Source organism: Rhodamnia argentea, chromosome 1 (genome assembly GCF_020921035.1).
Source record: "Rhodamnia argentea isolate NSW1041297 chromosome 1, ASM2092103v1, whole genome shotgun sequence".
NCBI classification, from domain to species: domain Eukaryota; kingdom Viridiplantae; phylum Streptophyta; class Magnoliopsida; order Myrtales; family Myrtaceae; genus Rhodamnia; species Rhodamnia argentea.
Genome location: NC_063150.1, coordinates 4,122,251 through 4,136,690, shown reverse-complemented (window position 1 = coordinate 4,136,690; position 14,440 = coordinate 4,122,251). Strand labels below are relative to the sequence as shown.

Below are 14,440 nucleotides of genomic sequence, written 5' to 3'. Positions count from 1 at the left end.
AACCTTCATTGCATCTATATCTGTCGGAAGATTGAATATGTACCTCATCAATATTAGCGATTCTGACAACCATTGGCTCTACGGGCTCCACCTCGCAACAAGCACCATCTGTGTTGATTACTACGCTAGTATCCGCTACCTCGGGAGTTTCTGGTTGCAACTCCACCTCAAGGCGAACACCGCCCGGATCTGAATGACCACTGCTATAATCACTCCTAGCTTGAAGTACTGGAGATTCGTTAAAGGTAACTTTTCTATTGCGAACAGGTGAATTTATATTCGGCCACCACAATCGATAACCCCACTTACTTTGTGCATAGCCATGGAATATGCACATTGCCCTCACATCGAGCTTACCATTACTTACTCGATAATAACACGGGCAATCAAACATTCTAAAAGTAGAATAATCAGCAACGTTACCTGACCACATTTCCTCGGGAGTCCGATATCTAATCGTAGTCGATGGAGATCTATTCATCGGGTAGCTCGTCATATCAAGCGCATCCGCTAGAATTCTTCTAGCCATACCAGCACTAGATATTATTTTACGGGTTGTCTCTAATAATGTTCTGCTCATCAATTTTGCAAACTGTTGCGGTTTATTAGCATTGGTGGGGTGTTTCACTATGCCCTTTGTCATGCATAATTTATTTACCAACCTCGAGCAGAACTCCATGCTATTGTCGGTTTGCACATGCTTGATTGACTTACCGGTCTCCGTCTCGATCAAAGCTCTCGATCGCGTATTCCCGACAACAACATCAAACTTGTGCCTCGGCATAGATACCCAGGTCTTCGTTGAGCGGTCATTAGACTCTCGAACAGATGCCAACGTCTCCGAAGCGAAACCTGTCAATATCTCACCTTGAAGTTCATACATGCCATCATGCTTGATTCTTTTCATTATCACCGGGGCACATCGAACAACCTTCAGAACTCCACCTTGTGAAGAATACTTGCATCCAGCTGAATCTAGGGCACCCAAGGAAATTAAGTTCTTTTTCGGTTACGGAATGTATCTTACTCCGATCAATGTCCTCACAATACCATCATGCATCCTAATTTTAACAACACCAACACCCATAACATTGCATTCAGCATTGTTCCCCGGCTACACTTTACTACTATCCGTGCACCGATAAGTAGCAAACCAGTTCATGTTTGGTGTAGCATGAAAAGAACAACCAGAATCCATGATCCATCCGTCAAATGACGAATTCTCGGTGACAAACAAGACACTATCGATACCATCAGAATTTTCTGCTAGAGCTGCAATATCATCCGATGATTCAAAATATCATCCGCAGATTCAACTTTAATTTCCTTACCTTTCTCGTTTTTCAGTTTTAAGCAATTCTTTCTAAGATGCCCTCTCTTACCACGGTTCCAACAGACAGCACCGTTAGTCCTAGATTGATTGCGTCTATTCGAGTTCATACTACTTCTACTACCATGAGTATCGGTTTTTCCTCTATTTTCACCTACTAAAGCGGTAGATACATATTTGCCAGATTCTTTTCTACGGATGTCCTCACTTAAAATCAAATCTCAAATACCGTCAAATGTCAAACTTGTTGACCCGGAAGAATTACTAACATCGATAACGATAGTATTCCGGCTATCGGGCAATGGGGATAATAAAATCAAGGCACATACCTCATTTTCAAAGTCAATATCAACTGAACTCAATTGACTAACAATCATATTGAATTCATTGATATGATTAGTAACAGACGCACCTTCGCTCATCTTCAAATTAAACAGACGTCGCATCGGATAGACCTTGTTGATCGCAGAGGGCTTCTCGTACATATCTGACGGGGCTTTCATCAAACCCGCAGTGGTCTTCTCTTTGATGATATTAAACGCGACGTTACGAGCCAATGTCGGTCGAATAACACCCAGTGCTCGTCTATCCAACAATTCCCAATCAGCTTGCTTCATTGTTTTTGGTTTCTTCCTAAACGGGGGTAAGTGCGGCTTCATCCGATATAGATAGTCTTCAATATGCATCTTCCAGAAACCAAAATCCGTCCCCTCAATCTGTTAATTTTCACTTTTACTTCTTCCGTCATCATCAATTCGCTTCAACTCAATAAACCTAGCTTTGATACCAATTGTTGTGCGGAACAAACGATCGAACAATAAATAGACAGAACAAGAAAATAAATCGGACACCAAATGTATGTGGTTCGATCGTAGAGACCTATGTCTATGGGGAGAGCAGCAACGAATTCCACTATAGAACAAGCGATACACGGAGATTACAGACCAAACTCAAGTAACTTAAACACTCTCGGTGTTTTCCAGCCCCAATTACATCCAAGAACGCACAAAGTATTTAGCCCTCAATTCTTAACGAAATAATCTCTCAATCTCGCAAAGGAAATTACACAAATCTAACCTCAAGATTTAATCGGCTTCGACACTTGAATTCTTGATGGAATTCTGCGAACAAAATCCACGAAGAAAACCCTTGCCATGCACTCGACGAAAAACGGCGCTTCCAGACGTTTCACCTCAACAATGGCACATCAAGCACTCAAAATTAATTGATGCTTCAAGGCTACGTGCTCATTAATTATCCCCGACTCGTATAATGCATATATATATGTCAACATAACTTCCCTTGCCAAGTCCTCCTCAAAGTTGACTTCTACATGGAGAAGATTTCCACGCAATTCCATCAGCCGTCCAAGATTGGATATCTTTTCTTTTCATGGCTAACTTTTAACTGAAAAGATGTTATCTATGGATTTCAAAACAAATTTCGACCAATCTTGATATTATCTCCACATAAAAATAATATCCATCATATTTAAGATTTATCTTTTAATTTCAAGATCAAGATATATTTACTTTCTAAATTCAGATTTTCGCATTGGGCTTAAACTCGAGATATATTTCAAATAGCATTCGTGTCTGGGTCGTGTGAGTGTGTGATGTTTGTAGGAATACAAGTAAACGAGAAAGAAATTGAGATCCAAGTTTAAAAGGTGTTGGAAAAATATTTTAGGGCTTAGGAAGTCCGTCTTTGACGCGTAATTGGAAGTCTTCTTGTAATGTGACATCTTTAGTCATCCCGTCGACTGCATAATTTGAATTTTGATGTTGACGTCTTCAGGTTGCCCGTTGAGGTAATCTGACGTATGTGCATGCATCAAAATCTGCAATGGAGCAACCTCCCGCCAAAACTACGTTCCAACGTTAACGATCTCCCCGGGCGTCAAAACTACGTTCTGCCAAAATTGGTTGATTTGGTGTTGAGCAGTAGTTGGCCCAAGCTTTTGAGTAACGTTGGGTCTAACTCCAAGCTCCCTCTTAACGATATCTCCAAGTAAAAGTATCGGGAGACATTTTGTACTTGACTGAACTAAATCATGATATACTTATATAATGTCCACATAGGTATTACAAAAATAATCGGCCAAAATCTTTAAACTCAACTATCGTGCGAGCAAAATTTCGAGATTATAGTCACCGAAAAATGAGATTTTAGGAGCCGAATACCTCAACTTTTTATTATCCTTGTCTCGGTTTAAGTATATGAATAGTTTGGTCCATTTAGATTTTTTTTTTAAACTTGGGCTTTTTTTTGTGCATATAAAAAAATTAGGAAAAATTGTCAAAAAAGTCCTAAATCTTTCACACTTTTTCCAATTTAGTCTTAAACCTTTTAAGTTCGCCAATTCAGTTCTAAACCTTTTCACCTTTTGTCAATTCAGTCCTATTCGTCGTAAATGGCCGACATGGAAGCCAGTCATCCTATGTGACATCGTCAGCGATGACATGGATAATTTTTAATAATTTTATAAAAAATTTAAATTTTCTTTTTTTTCCCTCATTTTTTTTTTGTAGTTTCTAGCTTCAAGGCCGACGGCCTACCCGGTTTAGGGCCAGCAGGGGTAGCCAGCCTTGCCTAGGTGTTGGCGACCCCTATCGGAACCTGGGTGAGGGCCATGAAGCCCTCGACCCCTCGCCCGCGGCCAGATCCAAAAATGTGTAGGCAAAGGTTGATGGAAGGAATACTAATATTTATATCAAGCAGAAGAAAATGCAAGTTTTTTTAATATACTACAGTTGACGTGAACTTGTGATAAATATCATGCGTGCTAACCAAGACAGATTTTTTTTTTTAAATGCCGCCCTCGTCTTCTTGGAAAATTCCTCGCAATTCTTGCGTGCGGTCAAACTAAAGTCGTGATTAAGATCACACGAAAATTCAGGTCATGACTTTTGTACTTGATTGAACAAAATCATGATGTGCTTATGTAATATCCACATAGGTAATTCAATAGTGATTCGTCAAATTCTTGAACAAAAGAAAGTTTGAGATCATAATAACACAAAAATGAGATTTTATGAATCGAGAACCTCAATATTTTTTTATTCTTATCTCGATTTAAGTATATGAAATGTCGAGTCCGTTCAGAAATGGGGCGGTCAATTTATTTTATTGTTCATTTTGAACCACTCCTCTCTTCTATGTACATGTACATCCGGTACTCACAGGGATCGAGCTCCCGACCTGATACTCATCTACCCCACCCCAAATCTCTTTACCAGCACGGCACTTAAAGACATATTATGGGAAATACATAAAAGATTGTCCACATGCAAAAGATTGTTTTTGGAACATATTTTTCAAATTATTCCTTTTTCTTAAAAGAAATAGAGCCTTGGTATACGAGGAATACATCGAAGTATAGTACTCCGACAAACTACCCCATGATTTTCTTTATGGCCAGGGCAGGAGCTGGTTCTAGATGGCTTTTTGTTGTCTCGATTTTAGCTGAAACGTGATCAATTGGAAATGAGCAATTAATCTTCTGCCAATTTTCCAAATCGATTAATGCATCGTCAAAATTCTGAAGAAAACTTCTTTTGATGAATTAAATTGGGAGAGCTCGTCGGTTGCTTTATATGGTGTCATCTTGACAGTCGATGCCAATTCCAGAGACTATGCCTATAAAAATCCAACATTTATTGTGGCTCAATTCGAAGTTGTCATTTCGACCAAAAAAAAAAAAAAAATCGAAGTGTCAAGATTCAAGACCACATCATTGGCGGATGTCTGGACCTGAAATTAGTATTATTATTTTTTTTTTTAACAACGCCAGGTTATGAAGAGCTTTTGTACAATTGTTACCCGACTATTATTAAGTATTCTTAATGGATTCTGCCAGAGGAAATTGTCCAGTCAATCCTGAACCCGAACCTATTATATAGATGTTAATTCAGTTTTAAATTTTTCAATTTCGCCGGTTTAGTCCTGAATCTTTGTGCGAAATTCTAATGTAGTTCATCCGGCCAAATGCCGGAACTCATTAATGTGGCAGTGTGCCCATATAGGACGGACGGTGATGATTAGAGCACTAGTTAACGATTTTCAAGAGAAAATTAACTGGAAGCATTACCTTGGAATTTCATGCAAAGGTTTATGAATAAATCAGCAAATTGAAAAGTTCAGGATTGAATCACTTGAATAATTTTTTTTTTATGAAGATGTAAGTATTATAGAGCAGATAAAGTACAACAGCTTAGACGTATCCCCCATCATTAAAAATAATTTTCGCGCATTTATTCCGTCGTATCGAGTTAACGGTATAAACTTAAATAACTCCATTACTTCGTACTTCAAATCCATTTCTCTTTCAACCTATTAAATTTCCCGAGTATTGTATTACCAGGAGCATTTACTGAACAAATGAGCTTCTACTATATGGAGTAACTTGCCTCACAAGATTGCCGCAACCACCTCGAGAATTTCCTTTCCACAGTATGAGATGTCCGAATTGTTAGGTGAATGGTTACCACTTACCACCTTGACTTATCTCCATATGCACTTTTAATTCTCCCTGTCCAATTTTCTCTTCTTTCCCCCAGGTCCCTTCTTGATTACTATTATCCCGAAGATAGCGTTAGGGAGGAGATTGCTAAGAGTGAAAACACAAGGTTGAGTTCATATAAATTTGCAACGCGAAAATATAAACAAGGAACTTTTGCAATTATTAATCATTGTCGTCTGCAAGGGATCATCAAAGAGAGAGCGATGCATGATCATCATGTATAAATCATCAGGTGTGTGATCTAATTCAATGATCTCAGTTGGAACTAAGAATTGGAGAAATTCTATATGTTTCGATATGCAATAATGAACGTTATTATTTATAGGCTTTATGAGGTCACTATTGAAAGAAATCAAATAAACAGAAAACCAAATATAATCAATCAAGATCAATCAAGCACAAGTAATATCAAAAGAGATATATGCATAATCCCGAGTGGTATGGAATGAGAAGAAATACCACCATAAATATCTCTAGAATATATCTAAATTATATCCTTAACAATCTCCATCCCAGAGCTCATCCAATGACTTGTAAGGCCCATCCTCGAAAATGAGCGCTTCGCCAGAAAATCCTCTCCTTTGCAGGATTTGAAGCTTGATCTTGTCCGACTCCTCTTGGCTAAGTTCCCAATCCAGGATTTGCAGGTTCTCCTTCATTCTCTCTTTGTTGAAGCTCTTCACTATCACGCTTGCCCCTTGCTCATGTATCCATCTCAGTGCAACCTATAATATTTATGTGTCGAGTTACACATATATACACTTGAGATATACAAAATTGAATCCCGTGATTTATGAAATTAGCTGAGTAATCTTCATCGATTGGGATTTATATAAATGACGACTAAAGTTTTTGTTCCTTTACTGCACTAAGAAAGAGAGAGACTGGAAAATGCTTTGTAACAATAATATCTATCTTACATATTTAGAATTGGTTTTGTCATGCCGCCAAAAAAATAAATAAATAAAGTAATAATTACGGTGACATTTGACAAAGAAAGAAAGAGAAAAGTAAAAGTTGAAGATCATTTTAGTATCTGGAAGTTGAAATGGGGAAAAAAGAAAAACTAATTCTGTAAGTTTTTTAGATAACCCTCAAATATATAGGTCCAAAAATGTATTAGAGCAAGACCACACTTATCTAGAATCCCAAGAATTTCACTGTGTGGTTGCTGAAGAAGCCGTACGCAAAACCTATTATCTCTTTATGGTACTGACCACTCATTCTCATTCATGCACGCAAGCTTTTAATCCTTAAAGAGACTACATCGACAAGGACGTGCATGGAGGAAGATGTTACCCATTGCCTTCTCTTGTAATAACCAAATGCACTTTCTTCCCTCCTTTCACTTAAATACCCGGCGAGGAAATTTCTAATCTAAAGAACATTACTTTCTTTCTCCAAATTAGTCGCGTTACGTACCCAAACGCGTTTACCTGTACTTTGTGGTAGTTTACAAATGCACGGTCCTATCAATTTTTGAGAGAACAATTTTTTTTTTTCAAAGCCATGAAAATCAACTCGCAAGGGTTTGATTTGGTAGGACTAGAAGTCGGTTTAGATACAATAGATCTTTTGCTCGATTACAGCATCTCCTCTTTAGAGTAACCATGGAAGTCTTGTCTATTTCTCAGAGAAAGAAAATTTACCTGAGCCACGGTCTTTCCTCTGGCGATAGCAATCTCCTTAAGCATAAGACTCTCCATAACCACAGATGAACCCCAAGGAGCTCCATTCGCGCCCAATGGGGACCAGGCACTCACATGTATTCCCTTCTCTCTGCAATATTCCCTCAGCTTCCCTTGTTGCCATCCCACATTCATCTCCACCTAAATCAATGATGAACCCACAAAGAAATTTAAAAGAAATTGATGGAATAATTCAATATTTGTACACATATAATATTCTTTCTACTACCTGGTTAACAGCAGGAGGAATTGTGGCGTGCATGAGGATTTGGGAGAGCTTCTTGGTGCCAAAATTGCTGACTCCAATGGACTTGGCCAAGCCTAGTTTGGAGCACTCTTCCATGGCCTTCCATGTCCCTTTCACGTCAAAGGGCAACATTTTGCCCTTGAAATCGAACCCTTCGGTTCCTTCCTTCACTCTTATTGGCCAGTGGATTAGATAGAGATCCACATACTCTAACCCGAGCCTCCTATTTGAATCAATACACACCAAGCAGTAAAAATATAAAGGAAGAGATCAGAAGTGAATAATGCATGCAACTGATAATAATGCATCTGAAGTGAAAATTGATGTTTATCGCGTAAATTTTTTGAATGGAGAAACGATTTAAGTAACAAATCCAAAAGCAAAAAATCAGAATGGTTGGAGTACGGAATCCTCCACAAATCGGAAGAAATATCTAAAGGATCAATTCGTGAATGCTCATATATTATCTCCGTGCTGATCATGTAGAGATTTCTTCTATTGTTTTTTATTCCTTTTCAATAAGAACTTCTTGTGTGGTGTTGGAAGTTAATTTCTGACTTATAGGGTTATTAGAACTGTATTTAGTGCCAAGTAGTCAAGATGAACAGGAATAGATCAGAAAGGCAAAGGATCAAGAATTTACTGGAGAGACTTCTTGAGGGCGGGAAGAACGAGACCCGGATGAGCGTCGGTGCACCAGAGTTTAGTGGCGATGAAGATGTCCCCACGTCTCTTGACGAGCCCTCGGTCCAGGGCCTCAGCGACTGCCCGGCCAAGCGCCTCTTCGGAGCCGTAGCACGCCGCCGTGTCGAAGTGGCGGTACCCGACTTCGATGGCGTCGAGGAATATGGATGTCAGCACGTCGGGCGGCGGCAGATTGCTCGTTGCCCCACCCATCCCGATCAGCGGCATCCTCGCGCCCGAGCTCAACACCACTTCTGGGACCACGACGTCGGACATTGCTGCTCTGTGTTGCAAGTGCGTGAGAGAGAGAGAGAGAGAGAGAGAGAGAGAGAAGTGTAAGATGTCGGAAGATTCTTTGACGGTTTTATGAGAAGGAACGCTCGTATTTATAACGAGCGGAAGAAAATGAACTCAAGCTTAAAAAGTTGGAAAGTCTCTTTCCAAGAGGTAGCAGGTCTAGAACCCATATTTAATAGTGTGAGTATTAAATAAGTTGGCTTAAATTTTAAAAACAATCTTATTCATAAATGGGTTACTTAATAATTTAATAAGTTTAAAATGAGAATTATATCATAAATGAATTACCTAACTATCTTAAGTGAGTGGTAAACATATCATTTTTATAATTTTTTGACAATTTGTAGTTTATAATTTTGTAATTTTATATAATTTTCTTTTTCTATTCTTCTTTTCCTTGTTTTTCTATGAAATCTGTTGAGGGTCATTGGCCGATCCTCACCGACACCAAGCGAGAGCTAGCATCCCTCGCCAGCCACAAGGCAAGAACCGCGACCCTTGCCAGACTTAGAGGAAAAAAAAGGAAAAGAAAAGACTTAAAAATTCAGATTTTTTTTTCTAAAATTATAGAAAATGTCCACAATGTTTCAGCGATATAATTTTTTTAAAAAATTAATAAGAAATGAGTTTTTCTAGATACTAAACTTTGGAGCAAAAAATGGTAAAAAAAAAAAAGACGTTTGACTTTCTTTCTACAGAGCATGAAAAAGGAAAGGAAAGTTGGTAAGTAACAGGAAATTGCTAGAAGGCGCTCTCCGTTTAAGATCCTTTTAATTAGCTTTCGTTTTCGTTGTAAACGGAGAACAAGAGTAAGAGAAATGTAGGAACACCACTACAAATTGAATTGTATGGCTGCTGAAGTTGCCGGTTCAACTAAACCTTATATTGTGATTGTGGCTACTACTCACCCACAAGTTCATCCACAGAAGGCATAAAGAGACACCGTTGACGGACAAGGACGTGCATGGAGAGGACCACCAATTAGAGCTACCAAGCACAACCACCTTGCCGGCGCCTGGAAAAGCTGAAATCAGCACATCGTGTGGTGGCGGAGGCATCGTGCCGTTCCAAACCCGATCAACGGTATTCCGTGTCTTGAGCTCAGTACTACGGCCATTGTCGTTTCTCGTGTGCTAACTTAGGGACTTTTATTTACATAATTTGCCAACGCTTCGAATTTATTAACTCTCATATGAACTTACCAACCTAAATTAGAAGGATTTGCCAAATCCTTTGAGACTATATTATTATCAACTAGTTTTGAATTACTGACTTTCTTGTAAGTTACTTACTAACGTTTAATAATCTTTTTCAACTTATCGAGTTTTCTACTGAGTAACTATTTTCATTTGCCTTGGTTATTCGTTTGGGGTGACTACCTCTTTTTTGAGTTCCTTACATATTATTTTCAACTTTTCTTAATATTTTATTGGCACTTCTTTTAAATACCTTAAACTGCAACTTTTTTGTATAAAAATTACAATCTTAATTAGAGTTACCGACTTTTATCTGATTAAGTTAACAACTAATTTTCGGGCCAACTAGATTGCATTGAGTTACTTTGCAGAGTTTATTTTTCTTTAATTCATCAAGTCATTTAATCTTTTACCAACTTCTCTTTATCTTTCTTAGTTAAGACCTTAAAGTTACCAACTCTTATTTGAAACTACTAACTTTAATTTAAATATTATATGAACTCTCATTTGAAAAAATTGTCCAAAAAGTCGTAAATCCATTGCATTTTTGCCGGTTCAGTCATAACTCTTTTAATTTTGACAATTGAGTCCTAAACCTATTGCACTTTAGCAGAAGCGCCGTGGCCGTTCCAAACCCGATCAATGGCATTCCATATCCTGAACTCAGTACTACGTTCGTTGTTTCTCGTTTGTGTGTCTATCGGTATTTGTGGGGAATACGGATAAATTAGAGAAAATAGGGGTATGTATGGTAACGTTTCTGTTCCTGGGAACATATTTGGAATAGAAACATTTTTTTTGTGTTTCTGTTTTCGATTATGATTTTCGGGAATAGAAACGCGTTTGGCAAGTAAAAAAAAAAACACTTTTTTCACCAAAAGGAAAGATCTACAACCGGTGGTTGGCGGCGGCAGCGGCCGGCGACCGCCGCCGCCGCCACTTCAACTCCTTACCGACGATGGTGAGCAGTGGTGGCTTGCACAAGCTGGCCCTCAAGTTGTTTCTAAAAAGTGTTCCAAAATCCAGAAATAAGCTATTTTTGTTTCTCATTTTTTATCCAAAAGTATTTTTGTTTCTCGGAACACTTTTGGAACAATTTTTTACCAAACGTGTTTCTATTCCCAAAGTGTTACGGCAACATTTTGGGAACATAAATACTTTTTCTGGGGTATTACATACATACCCTAGATATCCTTGGAAAAAAAAAATAACGTAGGGTGGAAAAATAGTAGGAGTGAGGAAGTTTGTCTTTGATACGTAATTTCAAGCGATCTTTCAAAATATTCAGGCGAGAATGGGTCTTAAATTTAATGTGCTTTTTGGATGGAAGTCATCCAATCGAGTACGTAGTTTGAATCCCGACTGCGCAAATGTCTATTATTCTCTTCAGGACGCTAATTGAAGCAATGTGTTCTCGTGCGGTTTGTTTTGCTGATAAAAGTCAAAGCATTTTTCTCATCTTTTGCTGGTTTTTCTGTTAATTTGACGTATGTGCATACATCAATTGAGTGCGATGGAGATATTCTTTCTGCCAAAATTAAATCCCGTCAATTCCATTTACTTATGAAAGGAATTTGCTTACCTAACCATCCCCCTAAGTAAGATGGCTGGACCGTCACTGTACTGCCACACAAACTTGATTTGTTGAAACCAAATCAACAAGTGATTCGGTTTCAGTATTTTAACTCCTCATTTCTTTCTTTCTTTCTTTCTTTCTTTTTTACTTTTATGTGTTTCTATGACAAAGTATACAAGATAATTATGTTTTTATTTTTTTCGAGTTATTAAGAATTGAGAAAAACTAATATGACAATTCCTAAAAGTGCAGACCCACGAGCATCACATATCCGCATGATATGCTTGTCGACCTAAAAGTCCACGTCTGATATGTATGCATCATATATCCGCGTGATATGCTTGTCGACCAAAAGTACACGTCTTACTCGAACGGCTCAAGTTATCCTCACAAATTTGACATTACATATCCACGATAATCTTTTTATTTTGCCAAAGAATAATATCTACTATTTTAAAAGTTGCAACTTATTATTTGAATATTATCAATTAAATATGTTTTCTTAGAACCTTGATTGTGTGGGCCCTCTAATAATTTTATTTTTTCTCCTATCGCCGGAGGACACTTGAGTACCAATATATGTGTACGGGGCTCATTTTGATGTCAATTTATTTTTGCAGGCTCATTTAAGTGCCAAATCGGAGAAAAACGACCACTTAAATGTCAATTCAGGCAAAAAATGATTACTTATATGCCAATTCTGGCCAAACAATACACGTGGCATTATTTTTATTAATTTTCTAATATTACATGGCAATTTTTTTTTTAAAAATCAGCCCACGTGGCATCCATGTGGACTGTTCAACTTAAAAATAGTTCATTTTTTTGAAAATTAAAATTAAACAGAAAAATAACCTAAAAAATAATAAAAATAATAAAAAATATATGGGAAGTAAAAGTTGCGGCGGCCTCGCAAACCCATGGCGAGGCCTCGTCGGCCCCCCTAGGCCATCCCCCACCCCTCGCCGGCCATTGTAGGCGATGGTGGGGCGGCGACGGCTAGGGCTCATCGCCCTCGGCGCAGCAACCGCTTCCCATTTCTTCTTCTTTTTTTAGTATTTTAGTTTACTTTTAAGTTTTTTAATATTATGAGAATTTTTTTATTGATTTTTAATTTTAAAAAATATTAACACTAAAGTGAGCGCTGTACACAAATATTAACACTCCAAGTGAACTTTTACCCAATAAAAACACATATAGTAAAAAGAGAAAACAAAATGTGGAGTCAAAATGCTGAAACCGGATAAGCAAGTCACCGATTTCCACAAATCAAATTTGTGGCCATAAAGTGGTCGTCCCACTGTCATTTTTTGAAGGACGGTCAGCTTAGCCAAATCCCTCATGAAATTACCGACTTTGTTTTATACTTGGCAAAATTAGCGATTTTGGTACGAACTCACCAAATTCTATTTTCATATTTTATAAGCGCTTCGAATTATCAACTCTCTTATGAACTTACCCACCTAAATTAGAACAATTTACCAACTTTTCTGCGATTATTATCAACTAGTTTTGAATAATTGACTTTCTTTTTGAGCTACCTACAAATGTTCAATTATCTTTTTCCATCTGTCAACTTTTTTATGGAGCATCTATTTTCATTTTTTCTTGCTTAGGATTTAGAAAAGCCTATCTTTGACTAAGTTGGAAAGTTTAGAACTGAATTTGCCGCCGTACAATAGATTTAGGATTTTTCGGGCAACTATCCCAAATTCACATATTTATTCTCAAACTTATTGCTGAAAACATATTACTCTGCTCATACATATAATTGCAAACACATATAAAATAATAAGAAAAATGATATGTGGGATGGTCAAGCATCTCCATCCCTGAGCTCATCCAACGACTTGTAAGGTCCATCCTCAGAAATGAAAATCTCTCCCGTACGTCCTCTTCTTTGTGGGATTTGTACCTTCATCCTCTCCAAATCCTCCTGGCTAAGTTCCCATACCAAAATTTGCAGGTTCTCTCTCATTCTCTTCTTGTTGGAGCTCTTCACAATGACGCTTGACCCTTGCTCATATATCCATCTTAGTGCAACCTACATACGTATACATGTCACAAAAGAGGTGTCGAATTATGTCTCGAGTTGAAGCCGGTGAACAAATGTTGACTAGGAAAGTTCGGATGGTTGATGAGATTTGGTGGGAGAAAAAATATGAAATAAACTCCTATTATTCTCGGCAAAATCTTCAGAGAAACCACAGAAGGAAGTTTCCTTCTTTACTTTGATTGGTCAACTTCCATCTATGGAGATCACATTCCCTATTTAGCATACTAGTTTGTGGAGTTCTGCAAGTTGCTTAGGACAAGAAGAAAACATTCGTGATTTGTGAGGCCGTGGGTACGTGCGGTTGACTTATGCAAGAACTCAAATTGGAGTTCTTCAAAAATCGCGCAGAGAAGTTCTCTTATTAGCTGTACGAAGAACTCTGATCACGTCTGGATTTGTGCTATAAATTCTACATCCAATTGATTTGTTTTCTTTGTAAAACTGTGAATTTGGATGTAAATTAGGGCAGGAAAACTTGAACGTGTGAGTGATATGACTCTAAAATTCTCCAATTTGATTAGTTGTCATTTGCAGCTGGCTCTCACCGTGGAGTAGGTACAGCCACTCGGACCGAATCATGTAAGTCTTCGGTGTTCTTTATTGTTTCTCATTTGATTACTCTGGTGATCTTGTGTTGATTTGATTACAAGGCTAGATTAGTTCCGTATTTTCAAAAGGATGAACATTATAAGCTATGTCTAGCTTTAAGATTTATCATGCTAATTTAAGGTTGGGCAAGACTTATTTGTCATTTAGATATGAAAATGACCAAAAAAAAAAAAAAAAAACAAACGTTTTTGTCCTATGGATGCCTTCTCAAGTTCACTATACATTTATTTTGACC

At 37.8% G+C, this 14,440-nt stretch overlaps 1 protein-coding gene and 1 long non-coding RNA gene across 6 annotated transcripts in view; one reads left to right on the top strand and one right to left on the bottom strand.

Moving 5' to 3' along the window:
- LOC115733023 (methylecgonone reductase-like) overlaps positions 1-14,440 on the bottom strand; it is a 36,897-nt gene that overhangs the window by 12,080 nt on the left and 10,377 nt on the right. The window contains exons 1-5 of one of the 4 annotated variants that reach the window (XM_048276209.1): positions 8,431-8,803; positions 7,770-8,010; positions 7,502-7,681; positions 6,358-6,577; positions 6,071-6,106 (exon numbers count right to left, since the gene is read on the bottom strand). In XM_048276209.1, the coding sequence (XP_048132166.1) occupies positions 6,099-6,106; positions 6,358-6,577; positions 7,502-7,681; positions 7,770-8,010; positions 8,431-8,747 (966 nt within the window). In that variant the 5' untranslated portion in view covers positions 8,748-8,803 and the 3' untranslated portion in view covers positions 6,071-6,098. Of the gene's footprint in view, positions 1-6,070; positions 6,107-6,357; positions 6,578-7,501; positions 7,682-7,769; positions 8,011-8,430; positions 8,804-14,440 lie in introns of those variants that run through there. The other 3 variants (XM_048276216.1, XM_048276217.1, XR_007197831.1) reach the window with 3 other exon arrangements.
- Positions 8,673-14,440, top strand: part of LOC125314303 — a 35,078-nt gene continuing 29,310 nt past the window's right edge. The window contains exon 1 of one of the 2 annotated variants that reach the window (XR_007197833.1): positions 8,673-8,804. This is a non-coding gene — a long non-coding RNA (uncharacterized LOC125314303). The remainder of the gene's footprint in view (positions 8,805-14,440) is intronic. The other variant, XR_007197834.1, reaches the window with a different exon arrangement.